Source organism: Lissotriton vulgaris, chromosome 2_1 (assembly GCF_964263255.1).
Source record: "Lissotriton vulgaris chromosome 2_1, aLisVul1.2, whole genome shotgun sequence".
In the NCBI taxonomy this organism is placed as follows: domain Eukaryota; kingdom Metazoa; phylum Chordata; class Amphibia; order Caudata; family Salamandridae; genus Lissotriton; species Lissotriton vulgaris.
The window spans coordinates 558359443-558382518 of record NC_141687.1 but is presented as its reverse complement, the minus strand read 5'-3'; the positions used below and the strand labels follow the sequence as shown (position 1 = coordinate 558382518).

General features: G+C 42.5%; 1 protein-coding gene across 2 annotated transcripts in view; it reads right to left on the bottom strand.

The window, feature by feature from the left end:
- LOC147730750 (uncharacterized) overlaps nt 1-14858 on the bottom strand; it is a 1432305-nt gene extending 1417447 nt beyond the window's left edge. Inside the window, exon 1 of one of the 2 annotated variants that reach the window (XM_086955559.1) lies at nt 14624-14858. In XM_086955559.1, coding sequence (XP_086811685.1) covers nt 14624-14679 — 56 coding nt within the window. In that variant the 5' untranslated portion in view covers nt 14680-14858. The remainder of the gene's footprint in view (nt 1-14623) is intronic. The other variant, XM_086955560.1, reaches the window with a different exon arrangement.
- Between the last annotated feature and the right edge of the window lie 8218 nt (nt 14859-23076).

Sequence of the window (23076 nt, the reverse complement as noted above, 5' to 3'; positions counted from 1 at the left end):
GCAGCGGCAGGAGGACAATTGATTGGTTATGTGTCTTTGTTGATCCAAATTTTCTTTTTATGTTAGTAGTGAGGTTATTAAATGAAATTTTGCTGTTTACACCAGCAATGTGACTGGCAATAAGATTGATAAGATCGATTTGGACGCCCATTTTATGAGACTGAAAATTTAAGACCCTTATAGCTTGTTCCAGGGTATGGATCAGAGTTTGGGCCCATTGCAGGTTGGCATAATCTTCGATTTACTGCAGTGGGGCTTCTGACCCGACGCTTAACCCACTCACTGAGGAGATCGTTATTGGTGAAGAAAGGTTTGGTTGCTTAATTATTATGGAGCTTTGACTGGCCTCCGCTAGTTCTAAGTGCTGGAGATCTTGTTTGCCCTGTGGGCTTTGAGGTGTTGATGAGACCAGTTTGGATCTCCTTTGTGCTGTACTTTTTCTTGGATCTGTGCTTTGGAATTCGTTATCCTGACGGTTTGTTTCTAGTGATTCCAGAATTTCTATCAAATTAGTTGTTTATGTTGAAAAATGAATTACTACACGTTGCTTCCTTGGGAGCTGCGTTTGCTGCGGATTTGATTAGGTTTATTTTTACCTCCTTGGTCCAATTTGTATTTGAACGTCCTGTTTCTTTAGGACCCGGTGGTAAATTCCCTGCTTTTGCAATTGCGGTAGATGTTATTTCTTTCGGCGCTACTTTTGTTGATTCGATACTGAGATTGAATTTTTCACCTTCTCTATTATCCCCAGTTAGGGTTTCAGTAGACTCGCTGGTTCTCCCTTAGGTGCAGCTTTTATTCCAATCCCGTTGAAAATTTTGATTGGCACCTCCGTTTTTGTTGCAAGGTTAGTAACGGGTGTTATGGGTGCAATCTGATGCACCTGGTCGGTTGTTGTCACAAGCTTCCTAACACCTATATGATTCGAGTTTTTCACCGAAAGAGATTCATTTTGGAACTCAGTGGTGGGATTTGCAGGGGTGCCTGGAATGGTGGCTTGTGATTTGTCAGGCAGCATTGGGCTTAGTATTTATTTATTTATTTATTTATTTATTGACATTTGTAGAGCGTGACGAATACCCGTGGGCGTCTCGGCGCTAATTAAGGGATGGATCAGCAACTGGGGTAAAGAAGATATACAAGGCTATTGGTCTTTAGCTGTTTGCGGAATGTGAACAGGGAGGGACTTGCTTGGATATGTGCAGGAAGGGTGTTCCAGAGTCTAGGGGCGGCAACCAGGAAACGCCTGTCGCCCCAGGTGACTGTTCTAGTGCGAGGCACAGCAGTAGTAGTAGCAGGGCGGATTCTTTTGAGGGAGCATATATTGCTGCCATTGGGTCTTTTAGAGAAAATAATTTTCGAATCCCTGTTTGATTTTTCGGAGTTGGTGATGTTTTTATTGCTGTTGGGCTGGATGCTGAGATCAGCCTCTCCCTTTGACCAGCTCCGTTTTGTGATTTATTGAGTGTAGAGTCCTCCTATTGTGATCGTTTGGGTTCGGATTTGGATTTTTTGTTTGTTTGTTTTTAATTTTGTTTTTTGCCTGCCGCCACTTGACGGACTGTTCCTGATCTCATTTGTGCAGAACCCAGATGCGGAACCCTGATACAATTTTCTTGAGGACTCTGTGGCAAGTTGGTAGATTGAAGAACTGAAGGATGTGGGGATTTGAGGGTTTACTTGGACCCCTGTATTCGGCCCCGGCAGTCTTCTCCTACCACCTACTACAAGAGAAAACATTTGGATACACAATTTGCAAGCCATGAGACCTTATGGTCTTAATGAACGTACTGAATTTGCCTGTTACTTATGAACCCCATGAGGGCCATTTTTCTCTAAAGAACCTGTATCTGATGCCTTTAATAATAGCTTATGCTGTAAATAGCCTTATTGATACAGCCTATTTTTTTTATAAATCATTGGTATGTATGGAGCACACACAAAGTGGGCATTGCATCATACTACACATATATATAATGTTAGGGAGAGTTGTCACATCATGTCCACCGTTATTATATTTTACGTACATTTCATGCACTTTGTTCGCACACACCAGTTTATAGTTCTTTTGCTCATTGTAGTTCTGTAAACTTCATAGAAGTCTATCTTCTATGTCGCCAATAGACCATTCATAGGTAATACGTTCAGCACGCTGAATGGAACTTTCACTAAACACAGTAGCGAGCGGCCGGTAAAGAGAAGTCGTTTGGACGAAGTTATCAAGTAAGTGAAAAATAATAAGCGAAGCGCTTGTCCTTTACAAGCGCGGGTAAACACCAGTAAACGTTTTGGCCAATAAGATGTATCGCTCTAATTTCGTGGCAGGACCGCGGGGTAACAAGTGTTAGAGTAGACATTACCTTAATCGGTTACCACCAATATTTCTGATATATTAGGAAGTAATGGGCAAACACACTAATCTTAACAAAATTCTTTCTTGCACAGATCTTTTATACAGATTTTTCACCGTACCACGCCACAACTACGTGAGTAAAGGGTTTTTTCTTTTCATATGCGAATGGCATGGTTCACAATCACACAGTTAGAACTCACTATTAAAACACACAATGCTGCATGAACCCACAAAGATCAGAAAATAAGTTCCCCTTTGGTAACTAAAGACCTAGGCATTCATTCAGCTCAATGATATCAACACAAAACAATAATGCAACATTTTCAAACACATAAGGAAATGCAGAATCAATCAATGTAAAAAATATAGTAAATATACACAACTTATTTAAACAAGTTAAGACCAGCTCAGGCTTGTATTAGGCATATCCATTAAAAAATACATTTGAAATCGCATATACATTGACATTGTACACATACACAATACATAATAAATGGCACCAAAGGGGAACTTATTTTCGGACATTTGTTGCTTGGTACCCTACTCCTTTGGGTTATTGGGTCCCTCTCTTTTAATAGTGAACCCACAAAGAACCAATGTAATTGAATAGGTTTGGTAAAATTGTTAAAGCATGTCCTGGTATTATAATGCATTTTCAATATTATTTTCATAGACTGTACTCTACTCCCTGATGAAGAGCTAACATAGCTCGAAATGCAATGGAGAACAATGTAAAACTAACATATGGAAATTCAACATGTAGTACAGAGGAAATTGAAGAATAATGTCAAAAAAACGAGCATACATAAACAAATTGATGAATATTAATGAATGAATAAAATTCATGAAAAAGGAAACAAGAATTTTGTTTGAAATGTATTAAAAACGTTATTGGTCACAGAAAGGAGTGCCCCAAAGGGGTTGCAACCAAGTTATTTGGAAGCACTCATAAATACTATGTTATCATGGGTACCACTATGCTTATGGAAACCCACCTGCTCCACAGGAACAAAATCATTACCAAAAATCCCAATCCACGAGGTGAAGAAAATATGTATACTCATTTTAGCCTTTGAAGTAAGGAGACTTCAAAGGAAGGTCTTTGCAGTGCACAAGACCCTGCCCTTCCTTGCCTTGGCTCCAGACATGCTACAGGGGAGTATGCAACTCTTTGTGTGGGGACAGGCACAACCCTATTCCGGTGCAGGTGTCAGCTCTTCCCTCTCACTCTAGCTCAGGAAGACCCATCAGCCTGGTGATGAGCCATCATAAAATGGATGGCATACCTCATCTCCATTTGTGTGTGACTGTCTAGGGGGAATACACAAAGCCAAGCTGCAAACCAACCCATACGTGTATTCCAGAGACAGTGAGTGGCATAGAGTGATTAATGTAAGAGTATGCCAACTTAAAAAAAAAAAGTTAGCATACAAAGTTATGCTCACTAGAACATAGATTTGCGTAATGTTCTATAGGTCACATGATTATTCTGTGCTTATTCCAACCAACTTCCTTTGGGGTATTATTTATAGCCTTCTTTATATGCATCCCCACACGTTAATGCCTACAATACTTACATAACATTGACATCAAGACATACCAGTACACTTGTAACGTACAAGGGGTTTACACATTAAAAATAACTTTTGTACATAAAAAGTCTCTTCCAGTGGATTTTAGAGTGTCCACAAATGTACATTAGTCAGACAATACAAAACATCATCACATAACTAATACTTCAAACCAAAACAGTAAAAACACTCATATGAATTACATAACTTATAACTACTATATATAATTCTGCACTTATTCCATAGTGCTAGTGCTACTGTTCTCAACAATCATAAGTGTCCAACAAATATAGGTTCATGCATACTCGCTGATTTCTGGATACAAACTAAATAATGACAAATGCGAAATTTTACCCCTCACTAAATTTACTTTCAAACCTGATTTTGCTACATCCAATTTCACCTGGAGCTCCTCTCACATCAAGTATCTAGGTTTACATGTTACTTCCTCCATCACAGATACGGTTTCCCTATGTCTTAATAAATGTATCCAGAAATTAACTGATCAAACAATCAAGTGGCACCCACTCTATCTCTCTTGGTGGGGACGCCTCGATACTATTAAAATGATGCTATCCCCTATTGTTTTATATACCATCTCTAATATTCCTGTCTCTATTCCCATGAAGTTCTTCAGAAAAATTCATTCTATTCTTACTTCTTTTCTCTGGTCTGGCAAAAAGCCTCGAATGTCTCTTTACCGATTAACACGACCTAAATCGGAAGGAGGTGTCAATTTTCCTGATTTTCCCTTTTACGCCAGGCCTCCTTTTGGCTACAAGACCCCGAAGAACCCTGTCCTCTCTGGGTCAATGTGGAACGTCTTTCTCTTTCACCTTTTACTTTTGCTGAATTTCTTTCTTTTACTCGCAAACCACAGTTATCATCCCATCCCATACATAAATTCACTTCCAAGTTACTTCTATCCTCTCCCGACCCGCCCCCTCCTCTGTTGCTGATTTTTTATCCTCCACTATTTGGCATAATGCCAATATCCTTATTAAAGGCAGGCCTTTCTAGTGGAAGTCCTGGCGACAGAGAGGTTTGATTTGGGTTTCTCAACTTTTCTCTCAGTCCACTTTTCTATCTTTTCACTTGTTGCGTCTTTCCTTTGATTTACCTGCTTCCTTTGCACGTAAATATCTCTTACTGAAAGAAGCAATTCTACCTATCTATGCCCAGTTTCTGCACTCTCCATCTCCTACTCCCACCTCACTACTCCACTCTTTCCTGACCACCCACTCCAAAGCTTCACTTATCTATGCTTTCCTGCACTCCAAATCTCTTTCTCGTCCGAAATCTAAAGTGGAAGAGCAGTGGGAAAGTGACTTTGCTACTTCTTGGCCCATTTCGCTTTGGGACAAGCTGTGGATAAAACTTCGCAAATCCTCCAGAGCTGCCAATCTCACCCAAACTCTATTTTTCATTTATAATAGACTCCTTTTTACACCGTTTCTACTTCATACCAGATTCCCCTCTGTCCCTGATCTCTGTTGGTCTTGTTCTACTCCTGCTGCTACTTTGTTCCACATGCTCTTTTCTTGCACTATTATTCATGACTTCTGGAAGCGGATTTGGTCCCAAATTAACGATATCTTCCACACCCAAATCCCTTTTACTTTTACTCATATTTTTCTTGGTAGTCTCTCTCCGTGCTGGGACCAGGTTACTTTTGATGTACGGATTATTGATTTACTGATAGCAGTTGCATTCCAACAAATTACTGCTAATTGGAAAGATTTTACGAAGATAACGATTAAAGCATGGTGGTATAATGTCTGTCACAATCATAGATTAGACACTGCCTTTGTTTTTCCTCCTCAATTGGCGATGAAACGCACTGTTTTGTGGCTCCCTATAACAATGTACCTTGATGCCTCTGCTAAAAAATCGTTTCATTTGTTACCAACTCAACAAGAGGTTTCCAAACCTCCCTGATTGACCTACTCGTTCCTAACCATTTTCATGTATGACAGATTTACTATTCTTTTTCAATTTTCCTTCTCAATATTTGCTTTAACTTGATTTTCAACTGATGTATATATTTATTGTATTTTTTTTTTTTTTGATTATGTCTGCAAAGATTCACCAACTTATTTTGCTCCTCTTCAATATTATTGTATTACTGTATTGACACCTTTTTATTTTCAATAAATTTTATTCTGAACTTAAAAAAGAATTACTTGAGTCCAGTGAAAATCATCGGGAGCTACAGCTACATGTTACTATTGTAATGGTGACCACATCAGACAAGATTACATTAGTAATTATCACCATAGATCATCACAGTGCAGCAGACAGCGTTGCCAGCAGTACTGTAAAAAAAAAATCAGTGATATAGGCAATAGGTCTTGCATTTGAAACTTTTTAGCCATGCAGCACATTATTCTTGGAGGCACAAGGAAGGAGAGAGAGGAGAAGAGCAGCGTGAGGCAAAAGGGTGGAGGGTGAGGAGGAGAAGAGAAGAACGAGGGACAGGAAACGAGAGTGGGAAGGAGAAGAGCAGCGTGAGGCACAAGGACGTAAAGTGTTGAATACAGAAGCGTGAGGCACAAAGGACAAAGAGTGAAGATGAATAAAGCAGCGTGAGGCACAAGGAAAAAGACTGAGGAGAAGAGCAGTATGAGGCACCAAAGCATAGGGTAAGGGGGAGAAGGGCAGCATGAGGCACAAGGACGGAGAGTGAGTATGAGAAGAGCAGCATGAAGCACAATGACAGAGTGAGGAAAAGAAGAGCAGCGTGAGGCACAAGGACACAGAGTGAGGAGAAGAGCAGCGTGAGGCACTAGGACGGAGAGTGAGGAGAAGAGCAGCTGAGGCACAAGGACGGAGAGTGAGGAGAAGAGCTGCATAGGCACAAGGACAGAGAGTGAGGAGAAGAGCAGCATGAGGCACAAGTACAGAGAGTGAGGATAATAGCTGCGCGAGGCACAAAGACAGAGTGAGGATAATAGCAGCGCTGAAGCACAAAGACGAAAAGTGAGGAGAAGAGCAACATGTGGCACAAGGATGGAGAGTAAGGAGAAGAAGAATAGCATGAGACACAAGGATGGAGAGGGAGGATGAGAAGAGCATCATGAGGAACAAGGACAGAGAGTGAGGAGGACAGAGTGAGGAGAAGAGCAGCGCGAGGCGCAGGGACAGAGAGTGAGACAGAAGCCATGGTGGTATTAAAAGGGAGACCTGACCTGAGGGAAGGCATCATCAAACAGAGAGCAGAAGTTAGGACAGGAGAGGGTGGGAGGGGGCGAGTGAGCAAAAGCAAAACCGGAGTAGAGCAGCCTGGGCAATGGAAGAGGAACTGCACTAGGCATAGTTGAGTAGCAGAAGGGTGAAAGTAAAGATCACATTATTTTCACTGGAGCGCAGTATCCATAATGGTGTAGCAGAGGAGCGAGGCTCCGAAGCTGTGTTCAATCCAACTCCATCGGGCTGCTGAAACATGAGCATGTGAGATTCCAATGAAACTTCTGGAAGGACCTCTGGGGCTCACAAGACAAAGTAGCCAGCAAGCTTTGGCCGGCTATATGCAATAATGAGCTCTTAGCGTGGTCAATTCATAGTGATGGTTGTCTCCACAGGTATTCCTAAACTAAGCTGAAACCAGGCCCGGCTTCTAAGACCACGTGGATATTGGAGCATCACAAAAAAATATAAACACACCAGGCAGGCTGCAGCCTGACTCACATGGACCAGATGCCTTCTGTTGTTTTCAAGGCCTGTAGCTGTAGATTAGCAGAGGTTGGCACGGAATTGTTTTTTCCTGCTGCAGAGTCCACCAGAACGGCCCCTCGACACTTCTAGTATTTGCTGACTGTGTGCTGTCAACTGCAACAGCAGGTACAAGATATTTTCACTGCTGGGGAATTGGTTTCCCCTCTACACTACCAACACCGAGCCCAATGGACACTTTGGGAGATACAGATTCATTGTTGGCTCGAGAGTCAGCTTGTTAAAGTGCTCCACCTCCCCTCCGGTCAAGAGACCCACACCTATGAGGGTAGGAGGCCTCATTTGGTCTGGCAGATGTTACGGCTGCCCATGTAAAAAAGAAACTAGGCTCATGCTTTCCAGACTACTTTGTTGACCTCTCTGCCAGAGCTGATCCATGTTCAACAGCAGCACAGAGGCACCCAACCTCCTGAGCACCAGAGGTGTGCAATCACTTGGAGATAGTAAAGTCATCCCAGCGAGTGGTCGAGCACCATAAAAAGTGATCCAGGGCTGAGCAGGTACCCGGGCCTCTGTTGCCTCACTTGATGCACACTGAAAGGAAAGAAGTGAGGGGAGGGAAATGCTATGTTTGTGGTCTGGGGGTAGGGTGCTAGGGTCCTCACGCGTAGAAGTAGTGGGGAAAACAATTAAAAACAAGGATGAGTGAAAGATCAAACAAGTAGATGAAGTCTGGTGCTCCTGAAACGGGTGCAGCGCCGAGTAAAAATATTTTAATGTCTCTTCAAAATTAATATAATTAGAGATGGGAGAGCTGTGCCGTGCAGAATTATTGAAAGGTGCAGCCGTCATTCTTAACCTCTTGGCCGCAGCGGTAAGTCCGACGTGACGCTAGGGGATAGGGGGGGCCGCGCTGTGCCGCCATGCTTGTGACGGAACCACTCCATCACGAGCCGCGGTGGCGCTGTGCTTGTGATGGATTGGTTCCGTCACGGCCCTGCCCACTCAATGAAATGCTCAGCGCAGGCGCGTACGACCGGGCCGTGTCGGAACCATTCGTTCACCAGTACAGCCCCACCGTGGCTCGTGACGGATTGGTTCTGTCACAAACATGCAAGGGGTTAAAGATAAAGGATGGTATACCACGCTGATCAGACAACAGCCAAATTTGCAACCACTGCTAAATAAAAATGTTTTCAAAAAGAGTGCACTGAAACTAAACATATGGCTGATGGTAAAAGGCTATATGTAGCAGGGTTAGTCTCCAAGGTGGGAACAAAACAGCCAAAAAGTGGGACAAATGTAAACATTCACCAACAATAGCAAAGGAATTTCAAAACCCAGAGGAAACTGGGCATGTTCAAAGCCCATACAGTAAATACTGCATGTCTCAAAAACAGTGTGTGCGTGGTGCCTAGGCTCGACCTAAAAATAATTGCCAATTTGGAATGTCTTCAGATGGGCACTACTAATAATCATAGAGGCAACAATCCTGGCACCAAGGTAATATTAGTAATAATTCTCCCCACTGCCAAATTATTTATCACTCAAATATCCGCTTTGCATATATTTTTGCAATTCAACCGTTTTTTCTCCAAAAATCAGTATAGGAGCTCTGAAGATACACACACTTTCCTCTCGAATACACACTTTTCAATTTTGGTATACGTATTCAATTCAGCCAGGCAAAAATGTCTAATTTAGCTGCACACTGGGCAGCTACTTACAGGTAATTGTAGAGCTACCAATAGGTCTCAATCTACTTGTTGAAGAAGCCTGTACTACTGCTTCTGTGCAGCAACCATCTCACACATTCAACAAGCAAAGAAGTGATGGCCAACCATTTAGTAGTATTTCACCTAAGGGCGGTGCAGACCCCCCCCCCAGCCCTTAAAGGTGGCCCATTCAGCCCAAGGCCAATAAATATCTGTACACTATGTGAGACTCTGAGATCCTTTTCCACATTCTGCAAGGGGGCTCCATCATCTTGTGATATACCGCTGATGTCACCAATGGCAGAACATCATTTAGGGGTCAGCAGGGAACTTGTCGCAATTCATCAGGTTTGCAACAGGTTTCTATCCAGATACAGCCAGTACGGACATATTCCCACAAACCTATGCATATTCCGACAAGCTAAGACAGCTCAAAACGCCCAGGCCCAGCTCGACCAAACACAATAGCCGTTGCTCAGACGCAGTCTTCGGTTCTTCCACAGAATCTCCAATGAAAGGCACAACCATTTTCTCAAGCTTTCCACACACAGTAAATAGATACTGCATGGGCAGAAGCAGAACAGAGGCAGCCAGTCAAATGGCTAAATCCAAGTCCATGTGAAGCAGGTATAACTTGCCAGGGGGCCCATAGGAGCTATATTCTTCTGCGCTTCGAAGGAAGAGGCACTGAGAAGGCGCATGCAAATTCAGCAGCAGAGAAACTGAAGGGATCTCTGGTGTTTTGGGAACCCATGTAATGAACTTTTGTTGTAGCCTGCAGAAAGCATTTTTTTTTTTATTGGAGCTGCATACACTTCAGTATATCTGCAAAAAAATATTTGCAAAATCATGTGAAGTGAGATACAAACTCTAATGAAGTAAAATGTGCCAGTTTTGGCCCAGCAACAAAAAGTAAACGGGGCACATCCAGAGCCAGGGTCGGATTGGGATCACAATTCGGCCCGAGCACTGACGAAAAAAATGGCCCACATTCAAAAGGCGTGGCCCATATTTAAGGGGCGTGGCCCACATTCAAGGGGCGTGCCCTTTCATGAAACACCATTTGCACAGACAAGGAATGAAAGTGGGAGGATACTGTTCTTGCACACGACACTGGGCCAAGGTGACAATGGCCTACATGCTGAGCAACTAAAAAAAATAGCAAGGCCCCTTTTTGTCACAAAATTATTCCAGCCCTCCAGCACAGGAGCACCTGAAAAGCAGCAAAGCCCCTGCTATTACTAACCTACTCAGCCCTCCCCAGACCTTCAGCTCAGGAGCAGATGAACAGAGGTAAGGCCCCTGCAATTAGTAAATTAATCAACCCTCCAGGCCTTGGGAAAATGTCCTGGCAGGGGAGCACAAAACACAGCTTTCTGGGTCATCCAAGGTAGCCAGGGGGGAGGCTGATGTGAAGCTGGTGCATGGGAAGTGCCTTCCCAGTGTGTTCTGGCAGTTTGAGTATTTACCATTTACTGTAGTATTACCATTGTACCTGTGTATGGTACCCTTTTGTAACTTGCACAAGTCACTTTTCTCTTGTAACAGACTGTTTGCTACCTCTCACTTTTGTTTGCTTTAGATACTTGCACAAGTGCCACCATTGCCTACAAAACGTTTGTTCTTGTGCTGGAGTGTCTGCCATTAATTGAAGTATTATACCTCTACTTGTATTTTGTACGCTTTTGTAACCTGCACACATATCTCTTTTTCCTCCTGTAATGTATCGTTTGCTCCTCTTGTATTTTGGTTGCTCACTTGTCACTTTTGATTCATGTAACTTAACGTTTGCTTTTGTAATTTGTCCACTTATAATTTTCTCCTCGTGTATTATTGCTGTTCCTAGTGTGAAGCGCTCTGACACCTTCGGGTAAAGTCCGTGCTATATAAAATCGCATAAATAAATAAATAAAACAAAAAAATTCCAAACATCACCAGACCCCCACAGCAAGACCCATTCTTCCTCCCCCACTATGCCCTGAATGTGAAGGGCTGTGGGCGAGGTGTTAAGACTAACACCGTTTCTGGGCTGCATGGGCGCCAGGGGGCCGAGGTGCAAATGGCTCAGAGGCCTGAGAAACACCTGGCCCCCAGGGAGGCCGTTTATTGCAAACAATCACCCCTCCCCAGCCAAGCCTCAGCTTGATTGCTTGGCAGGGTAGGGGTGAAGGAGAGCCCGCAGCTGACAATCACTGTCTGGCCGCACAGCGAGGCTGCTTTCATTTTCTCTGTCTGTCTCCGTGCACTCTGTGGGCTGTTTTTTTTTCTCCCCTTTCCTAGTCCACTCTCTGTGGACTGAAACAGGGGAGAAAAAAAACGGCCCACAGAGGGCACTGAAGCACCGGCCCTTCGGCCCATTCCCGAATGCCCGCCTTGCCAATCCGCCCCTGTCCAGAGCCCCTTTTTCCTTTGTTCCTACCACTGCGTTTGTGATCTCTGAGGGTTGGGGACGCAAAGGCAGAGCCAGGGTCGCCAGGAGCAAGACACAGAAAAGACGCCCAAGGACATGATTAGGGTCTGATCAGTGGGGTGGAATTGCTTGGAAGAAGGAAAGGTTGAGTTCTATGCAAGAGACTCAATTAGAACCAAGTTTTCTTCTTTACTTTCTCATTTATGTATTACCTTTATTGATCACCACCCTAGTCACGGGTGAAGTGGGGTGGTTTACATATTCAATTACAATAGGACATCTGTATAACTTCAACCTCTAACTGCAATCTGGGGGAAATCAAAGTACCTGGGCCTAACTACAAGAGCAAAGAATACTGCAATAGTAAAAGCCTGAAAAGGCATGGCAATATCATTACAAGAAGGTAAGGAGGCTTGGAATAGTTCTAATGGATTCTGGGATCCGGTTACAATGGTTGAAGCCTATGTGCAACTCAGAGGTTTGATCCCATGGTCGGTGGAGGAAGAGAAGCCACTGAACTTCATCCCTGTTTTGATACTTTAACTCTAAATGAAACAAAGGTCCGTTACCTGCCTCCCATTCGAGCGCCTAAAGCCAGACAGCGTGTACTCAATAACTGTACATGCACTCAAAATGCCGGCTATTCTCTGTGTATAGTGTCTTTTAACAAAGCCGGTATGGGGTATTACCACCTTATAAGTAACATGCCAGGTGAAAAGTAATGCAAATATACAGCTTAATAATATTAGCATATTCCACAAAGTGATTCAATGTGTTTGCAATCGCCTTAATATGTTGCCTCAACCCATGTTGTGAAGCGCTCCAATACCTTCGGATCTGGCTAGCGCTATACAAAACTCTACAATAAATAAATAAATAAATAAATATACAACAAAATCAAATCGCCCAGTGATGTCCGACGCCTCAACGTCACGCTTACCAAGATCCAAACCTGGTTTAACGCAAACCACTTAAAACAGAATTAATACTGTTCTCGGACTGTACGTGCAAGTTGAGGACAGGTGGTTGGCCTAAATGGTTGAATATTTTGGACGGTTATGTCTGGCAACTGTTCATGTTTAGAATTACAAACTGAGACCATTCATCGCGGACTTTTTTGTGGTTAACGTTCCTTGGCCAGCACTCAGTCTAAGGAGCAGGCTTCTCACTGGTTGCTTTCTTTGATGTATGCAGCAACTATTATTATTCTGAAAAGAGCAATTATTCGAAGTCAATAAAGTATTTTCCCTGATGAAGGGCTATGCATTAGCCCGAAATGCATTGGAAATGATGATAAAACAATGATGCCTCATTAACAAAAGTATTGAATAATGCAACATGAACTTTTTTGAAAAGTAATATAAAGAATAAACAGATCCTTCTTCACATTACGGATAAAACTGTGTGGAATCCTCTTATTTCACTGAGAGGAAAAATGGATGTTCCCCCAGGGATGGTCCCAGTGACCCACTGGAACCACTTCTATTTGTTTCACTTCAAAAAGTAACCACCAACCAACTCAAGTCTGGCTCAAGGAAATGGATGCTCTAAACTGCTCCTTCATCCTACCAGACTCCGAAAAGTCACTAGGCATTACCCTGGTCAATGAAGGACCACATAAAGAACTCTGCAAAATCTCTACTCCCTAAAACACCTCAAGAAAATGAAACCTTTCATTCCTCAAGATGATCTCAAGACAATGGTACAATCCCTAGTCCTTTCTAAACTGGACTACAGGAACGCCATTCTAACAGGTGCTCCAAAAGCTCTCCTAGCCCCATTAAGGTCAGTCCTTAACATGGCGGCCCGACTCATAACTGGCAGAAAAAGATTTGAACACATCTCACCAACCCTCAACGCACTCAACTGGCTTCCCATGGAAGGTAGATGCATTTACAAACTGGCCTGCATTACACACAAGGCCCTCCACGCCCAATCCCTCAATCACCTGAATAGCAAACCCGTAAAAGCACGAAAATCAAGAATTTTGAGAAGCACCAACTCACTGCTTCTCATCCCCCCGAAATTGAAAAGGAAAGCGACCCAATGCCGATCCTTCTCTGGTAATGTTACCAGGATATGGAAACACACTCCATACGGACCTCAGATGCAACCCCTCCTTCCCCGCTTCAAAAAGGACCTGAAACTCCTGCTCCTCAACCAATACTTCTCTGACCAAGCCAACCAACCTAGGTATCAATAGACTAATGGACTCCCCTCTCACGCTGACTTTCAATGATGGGGGTTATCTGACTGTTCCAACCACCTGCGTTTTTCACTCCTTCATTGTATGCTTAAGTGTGATGTCTTTGCTTATATATTTATACATCCTCATGTCCTGTGATGAAGTGCAACTTTTTTATTTCCTTTGTGTTTGTAAAGCTCTCCTATACCCACGGGTCTAGCTAGCGCTATATAAAACTTTATACATAAAATAAATTAAAATAAAATAAACCAGCCTTATGCTGTCCCAACTCATCGACGTCCGATAAATAAAAGGCTGAGTTGACATACAGGAACTGGAATTGTGTTCCCGTTTATGGTTATACAGTGACTCACGGTTACTGGGAAACCTTTTATCTGGTGCTGATTTACATTAAACAAATCAATATATTCTGCAGTTGTTTCAGTTAACTTGAACGAATACACCAGAAAACAACGAACTGCAAAAGGGAAATTCAGAGCTGGAAAAAGGTGTGCACTGGGATCACCGTACAGTCGCTGATAACCCAATCCGTGTACCATCTGCAGCAATCTCTCTTCAAAAAGTTTGCAAACTCACGACAGAGCCATTCCACAGCAATGACGTTGGTAATCCCGAGGAACGCTAGGTAGTATTTCGTTTACATGATGGTGGTTTCTTAGTAACAACGAACGAAAGGGGTCAGAAATTGTTGCTCACCTGAGTTCTGCCCAGCTGTAGTATCCGCTTTGCTCTGGGTATCCACTAAAAGTCATTTTACCTTGCGCCTGCCACACTTTCCTCACACTGAAGTCTGAAATGCCCTTTTAACAGGGGAATGGCACGTAAAGTAAGCGCGTTTCACGAAAGGCTGAACTCATCTTCTATCAGCGAAAACCCGGCTGCCCTTCCAAACTCGACTCTCACAACGACTGCCAATGCTATGTGTACACCATGCGCGCGACCTGTATCCTGGATATCAACTTCTCCCCTCCCCGAAGCCTCTGGGTCCTAGCGCTTCCGGTTCTGCTGACATGCTCTTAGCGCTCCAGGGTATTACCAGGACTCGGTGACCAGCAAGCGGGAGTTGCCTTTTGCATGCGGGGATAATGATGCACCTAGAACTTCAATTCCCAGAATGCAAAGCACTGGTTGCTAAAAATCTGGGATGTCGCAGAATTGACATTTTGACAATCATAATCCACACTCCAGATTGCTGGAAAGTATTTGGTTTCAAAATTTAGTACTTTGCTGAACCCACATGCTTTATAAGCCACCATTCCTGTCCCACCTTCCAGTTGGACTAATCGTGATTCGTTAAATATTTATTTCAGGTATTCTTTTAAGGAATTTATCTACCAGCTACTGACTGTAGTGAGCATATTTATTGCTTGGACATTGGGACAATCCCGACCCGACCACTAATAAGACTTATAAACAAAACTGCCTTTACAAATCGGGTGGAATTACTCACCCCACGGTATGGAGAATTCTGGGCGTGATATTACCGTATCGTGAACCCGCCAACTTGTTTGCCACCGGTTCAGACCATAGCACATCCGCAAGCGTATAGCTATTAATAGTGCAGCAGATGCAGTGGCACCGGGGCCCAGAGGTATGACAAGGCCAGGCCCGGTTCTTGAGGGTGGGTCAGGCCCACCCAAGGAAGACCCTAGAACTCAGAACTGAAAAAAGAAGCGCTTTTTTCACACTAATGTTTTAAAGGGGACGTGAAGCCCTATGAGCCCTGCCTCACGGTATATTTAATTATTAAATTTAACACCATACATATACAGCTAGTTTCGGGCCTGGGAGCAGGAGTGAAGTCAGCAGGGATAGTAGCTGCTATGATGCACAAAAGAACACCATGGACATCCGGAATACTTCCATTCATTCACACTAAAGAGGCTGCAGACTCCCATCACAAGGCACATAGGAGCTGAAAACAGTAATATAACAGAAACACTTTAACAAACATTTACAATGCAACGGTCTCACCTTTGCAAAAGTTAGAGCTATTGGCATTGTAAATGACAAACTTTTTATTTATGTGTTGTTTTTGAAAACAGATAAATAAATGGCATTGTCATTTACAATATAATAGCTTAATCTCTCGCAAATGCGAGACTTATTGTTTTGGTGTTATCTTTAGTAAATTTTAAGCAAATCTATTTGTAATTAGGACAGCCCCCTAGAAGTGGATGGAGGTGAGCCATGTTTACAAGAGTGATGTGTACAGCGAGGACAGGCCCATAGAAGGGGATGAAGGTGAGCCATGTTTTAAGGGTGATGTGTGCAGCGAGGACAGGCCCATAGAAGTGGATGGAGGTGAGCCATGTTTACAAGAGTGACGTGTGCAGTGAGGACAACCGTATAGATGTCAATTTGAGGCGAGGCATGTCCACAAGGGTGATGTCTCCAGGGACGAAAGACCCATAGAAGTTGATGGGTGTGAGCCATGTTTATAAGTGTGACTTCTGCAGAGAGGACAACCCTATAGATGTCAATAGAGGTGAGGCAAGTCCATAAGGGTGACTTCTGCAGTGAAGAAAACCCCATAGAAGTCGATGGAGGTGAACCACGTACATAAGGGCAATGCCTGCAGGGAGGGCAGGGCACCCCAGTAGAAGTCAATGGAGTGAGCCACGTCTGTACATGTCTGTACTGTGTGCGACAAGGCCAACCTACAGGAGTCGATGAGGTGAGCCATGTCTTTAAGGGAGACAGAAGTCAGTACCGGGGCACCCCCATAGAAGTGAAACGAACGAGCCTTGTCTATAAGTTTGCCATCTGCTGCAAAGACAACCTTGTGTTGGTCAATGGAGGTTAGCCATGTTTGAAGAGGTGACGTCTGCTTGAGCAAGGACGATCTCATTGAAGTGTATGGAGGTATATTACTCTTGGGAAAGAGATGTTGGTTTCTAGGTGGGTCACCACGATGGGTGTGTCGCCAATCCGCAACAATGATCACTGACTCAGGCCAGGCAGGCGTGTGTCCCAAAAAGCCCGTACCCTTAGGTAATAAAACGTAGCAGGAGAGTACAACGAAGAGCCCAGGGTCGGTGTGCAATCCCCACGAAGCTTCAAAGAGACATGACTCGAACATGGTAGCCGTAGTTCCTATATTCCCAATAGGCTGTGCGCATTGGAATAACATAAACGACAGTGTAGACATAGGACTGAGGTCGACTAGGTCTCTATTGAATATGTTATACTTAATTATGAAATGCCAGATTGCTCAAAGGTCACTAGAAACTTTCTCGAGTAAACAAGAATGTGCTAACTTTCCTGAATAGACAAGAAGGGATTAGTTTCTGACAACCGCATAAACATGACAACTTTGCTCCCCCAGAATAAGGGGTATGTCTCCAGAGTCGCGGAAACAATAGTTAGCTATTTCACTCAGTTAATCGTGCATGCTTAGTTTCACCAGGAGTGCAGAGAAATAGAGAGACAGGCGTTTTCAATAAAAAGGCAATTTATTGAGCAGTCTTCTTTCTCATGCAAGAGAAGTGAATTGCCACAATTGCAATACTTGTCATAAAGTAAAGTGTGTACAGTAAAATGAGTATTATGAAATAATACTGTAAAAGCATTTATATGGATCTAAGCCATAAGATACTTAAAATGGATAAAATACATACAATGATAAAATAATGACTAAACATGCTCAACTGGTGTTTCTAAGATACGCCTACCCCAGTGTACCTAACCTAAGCCTAGTACAGGGAAGGAGTAGATGAGTTGCCAAGAATCTGGAACAATAATTCTCTAAGAGTCTAATCCGCTCCGTACCTTGGTTTATAGAATGAAGGAGGTCTTGTATCTCTTTCTCAGGACTCGATCTCCCAGCAACCCACAAGGGTGACAGGGAAACACTGGAGCTGGATTTCTCCACAGGAGAAAAGACAGCGTCTCTCTCATTGCGTCAGTGGGAGGGTCGGCTTCCTTCGGCATTCGCATCAGCAGGGCATCGGGCAAGTAGATAGCCGATCTGCTCCAAACCACTGTGTGTTGCTTAAGGCAGATGCTGGTATATTTATACCTGGAAGGTGCCGAGCTTGACGTAAGGTTGGATATAATACGTCACTAAGAACTCGCAGTTCTTTCAGGACTCCAAGAGTTCTAGGACAAATCAATACAGGAGCAGGGGGAATTCCCGGGCTGCTGGAGGCTTGGTTTGTTTAAGAACGCGTTGTGCTTTCTAGGTGTCTATGGGAGTAACCTTGCCGTATTTGGACTGCATTGTCTATGTCTTAATATGGGTATGATTCTTATGCCTATATAAGGATATAATTTGATATAACCACATAAGGGCATGAAATCGGGACTATTTACTAGAGTCCTAGAATCATCTACAACACCCACTCCACGTATAATGTCCATCATTACTAAATACTAAGCAATGTTTAAGCATAACTATGCATGTGTTTTCCATCCCACCCAAAAAATACATAAAATGCATTTGAAATGGTATATTTACAAAAAATGAGTTTTATACTGTACGTTTTTTGTAAGCAGTGGTGTCATTCAGGTAATGCATATATTGTACAATTAAAATGTTGACTGAAAGAATCACGAAATTTACATTTATGAAATGGCTCTTAATACAGAAGAGAAGGTCGAGACCATTTCATCACATAGTTATACAAGACTGTACATGTGCTAGAGACTAAGTAAAAATATTGTCTCTAGAGTTTCTAAAAATAGAAATCTTGTTCTCTAAGAATAGTTCTACTTTAAGCAGAGTATCATGTGCCAAAAAGGTAAATATTTTGGGAACTGGAAAAAATCAATTTCGCTCTCTGGGGAATAGTTCCAAAGTTTTTTAAGGTTCTGTTTACCAAAACTGAAGGCTGAATTCAGATTTCAGGGAACGTCTTGTGCTTGCTTTTTCAACAGTTATTCTCGTTCTTAGGAGAGAACATCAATTCAGATAGGCTGGCAAAAAATTTGTCTACAACAGTAGGTGAAAGTTGGGCCATTTCCGAAAAAGTGGAAATAGTGCATATGTGAGATGCATTACCGTCAGCATTATCTGGATCAGCAATGTTCATAGAAGGTTGTACCTGTGTGCCGCTTTCATCTTGTACCTCACCGCCACCTAATCGTAATGGTGAGGTCTCAACGAATGCCGTCATCAGAATGGGTTGACACTGGGGACAACACGTTGCATGAGCCGTTACCGAACCAAGCAAAGTATCGATATCCATAGGTACAGCTGATGGAAGTGTGAGACAGACGTCTAACACACATTCTTCTCCGCAGTGCAGGCATCATAGAACAGGTAAGATGCAATCTTGCCAGATTGGTCTGAATGAAAGAGACCAGGTAGTATTCAGATCTCTTAGCCGAGCCAAGCCGAGGACTTTAGTAATCCGCTCTTGGTATTGCATTGCTAGGATCGTGTCTTCCATTGTAGCCTGAGTTTTTTCTGTGACTTGACTTGCCATATCGGAGCAGAAGAAACAAAAATAAGATTCCTGCTACGACTCCTAAGATGAGAGGCAGGCCGTCGAACACAGAGTGCACGAAATTCAGGAAGATGCTCAGAACTGCTTCAAAGGGTGCTAACAGTCCCGAAAAAAATTGTCTTAAATACATGTGCGATGCCACTGGTATCAGACATGTTTAAAATTTGGCTTAACATCTCTACGAAATGTACGGGCAATTTGTCGATAATAATGTATGTATCTCTGCTGCTGACCTTGCAACTTGCAGATCATACGTTTCTCTAGATGAGGTTAAAGGCACAGTTGTTTGTAAAAGAATAGACTTCATTCTGCTTAAAGTATCAATTCGAATAGAAGAGATATTCAAAGCAGGCCATAATGCTGCCTCCATGTCTGGCTTGTTCTTTGGATACAATACTTGCATATAACAAGTGACCCTGGAAGTAACGCTCACGGGATAGGCCGTTCCTGGCACCATGCAACAACAGCTGTGGTCACTTATTATAACGTAGCTGCCGTTTTAAAGCTGTCTGAAAGAAGGCTCTATCTGTGTAGCAGGGGTGCCGTGCAGGTGGCATGAAAGGTTATTTGATGAACCTTCACAGGCTCCATGTAAGTTAATTCCTTGACACAGAAGTGTACCGCTTAGTGAATTTTTACAGTTGTTACCACTAAGAAATACCTCTTTCTTGCCCCCATTCCATCATCTATGTGTGTAAGGTAAATTCCAGGTTGACTTGATGTACCCTTTACCCAACCTTTCATACAGGCCTGCTGGTATATACTTTTGGCTATATTGGAACTGAAAAGTCGTTATCAGAATTGTAATGGTGCCATGTATTATCCATTCAATGACAGGTTTTTCGGAGACTGTCAATGGTAATCTTTCTAGTTTTTCAATGCTCAGCACCGTATAGTCTGCCCCTCTCTGTGCCAAAGAGATTTGTTTATCAGTAAGGTTAAAGATAGAAAATAATGACGTTGTGTTTATCAGACACCATGGCACGTAGCCTGAATGCAGATTTTATAACGTCCAGCCTAACCCTACAATAGAACATAATTTGGACTGGCCATGTTGTAACATCTGCTATTATATCAATAGCAGATGATACAATGCTGTCCAGTGAATAAATTCTGGACGACAGAGTCGTTAACCCATTGTCCACTACAGACAGTCATTTTTCCAAATGAATACGATCAATTTCTCGAATTTGTTCTGCAGTTTCAATTTGCGTTACTTTCCAAGCTTCATTGTAAGCTGTGTATATACCGGCGTATATGAAACGTTTTTGAAGCTGTTTGCGAGGTCCCAGTAAGAAATCTTGCAAGTCGGCACCTTCTTTAAGTAAAGTCAAGTGTTGCTTAATTTCAGGTAGTGTGGATTTCTGTAGCCATTCGAGGCATAGTTTTCTTACACTATAGGTTGTTATAATCCCTGGATGTTGTCTCTGGGAATATCTTGGGTCTGGCCGATTCTGTTTGAACCCCTGTATTTTGTTCAGGAATCTATCTTGACAGTTATTAGTGTCTTTGGGCCAGATCAACTATTTGTTCCAATTAGGAAGTGTTCTGTTATGTTTTAAAATATGGGATACGTCTATCTCCACTTCTGTAGTTCTATTACTATCAGGTATGGGTTTTGGTATAGACGATTTATTTAAGTCCTTTATCTTGGGTAGGCCAAGACAGGTCGTTTGTTGAATGGTGTCATTCAGGAACATTATTTGTTCTGGGATCATGCAGGCTCTGAATAATGATTCTAAACCTTGTACCTGCCAGTCTTTTGTACCCCAGACAGTTTTTGTCTCAATGTTGTTTTTCCGAAATTCAAAACCAAACGTAGACATTTTTCATAAAATATTTCAGAATAAATCAGTTTAGTATTTGTCAACATGTTTTTCATTCCCGTCTTATTCATAATTTTAAAATAAAACGTTTCTGGATCAGTGATATTAAACCCTGAAAAGTATGGGAAATTCTCATAAAATGTTTTTGAGCTGCCTTTTGACGGAGTTGGACAATGTTCCCATTGATTATAAATAAAAACATTTCTGGGATTAGCCGATTTATGCAAATAGTGATGCCCATAGTGATTAAAGCAATACATTTCTTCATAATTTGATAAACCTTGTAAATAATCATGTTCTGCATATTTAGCTGATATTTCTAAATCTGACATCATATTGTTAATATTTTCAAAGTCCCAATCATCAGAGAAAGTACTAGGTGATACAAAGTCACTTAAAGAAATCTTGAACTGATGTGGATACTTCAAGAGTTCAACCGGGCCATAGATGTTGTAATCAGTAGCGTCCCATGCTACACAACCAGGTATAGGAATGGCTGTGATGTTCACTGATGATAGTTCTCTTTTTTTCAATGTAAGAGGATCTGTGAGGTTTTAGAACCAAGTTGATGTTCTGAATTGCTGTGTCCATTGTACTGTATTTTCCATCAATCATTCTTCCCAAGCTTAGAACCAAAATGAGCCAGAGCAGGAGGAAAAGTACACCTAACACAATCCACAATTCAATCCACGATGAAATCAGATATGTTTCCCCAAGTTGATTAAAGAGTTCTGTAATTTTGTCTTCGAAAGTTTTGTTTGCTGGCTTGTCTTCATGTTCATTTGGATCATCAGAAAAGTCATTGAAATTGATGAAGTAGCCAGATGCAGTTCTGTCAATTGTTTGAATGGCATCAGGATTGTTATTAATCTTTGTAGTTGCTTCTTCCTTTGTCATGTTACTATAGTCAGAGGCTACATCATTGTAGACAGGTGTTTCTTGACGAACTGTTGCAATTTGGGTTTCAAGAGGCACAAGTTCCATGGCTTTGTTGCATAGTCCTTTTTTATTCAATGCAGGTTTATCAAATGTGATTAGTCTCTCAGTTTGAACCTCTTGCATTGTAGCAAGGTTTGGTCTTCTGCTACTTCTTGGGAGTCCACTGGGCCTACAACTTATTATTGGCCACATGGTTGTGGTTTTACCAGGTCGATTGATACAACCCTGTTTTCCTTTTTACCAGCAAGGGGTGGTAGTACGATTGATCTTGTTCCGCTGATAGCTAAGACAGGTACTACTTTTCTGTAAGAAGGCCCAAATTCCTTCTTTACCGCAATTTTTTCTCTGACCAGATCCCCAATCTTTGGAATCCAGACAGGTCTTGCTGGGACAGGTAGTTTTTCGACAGTGGCCGTTGGCTTTAGCTTTGTGTTACTTAGACTTCTTCTTGTTTCATTCAAGTCCTGTAAAACAGCCAAATGATCTTTGATATCAAACGCTTTTTGTTCCACCACTGAAGTTTGACAATCGAGATCTTCGATTATCATTCTTGTACCAAACAAAAGTTCATACGGAGTGATTCCACCCAGAGAATTTCTTGGCAGATTTTTAAGACTACGTTGGACACTTATTAGATGTTTGACCCACCCATCACCCGAACCTAATACCCTCGCTGTTATAGATTGCTTTATGTCACGTTTTTTTCTCTCCACTACCGCATTTCCATCAGGATGGAATGGACTAGAGTACCGCAATGCAATGCCCAAGCTGGTCATGGCCTCCTTGTATGCTCGAGAGCTAAACGCAGGACCCTGGTCAGAATGTAGCATGCCAATTGCGTATGTACCGATAAAGACTCGCAAATCTTTTATAACAGTTCTGGCGCCAGCCGAGCGCTGGGGCCACATCCAAATAAATCTCGTCTTAATATTTA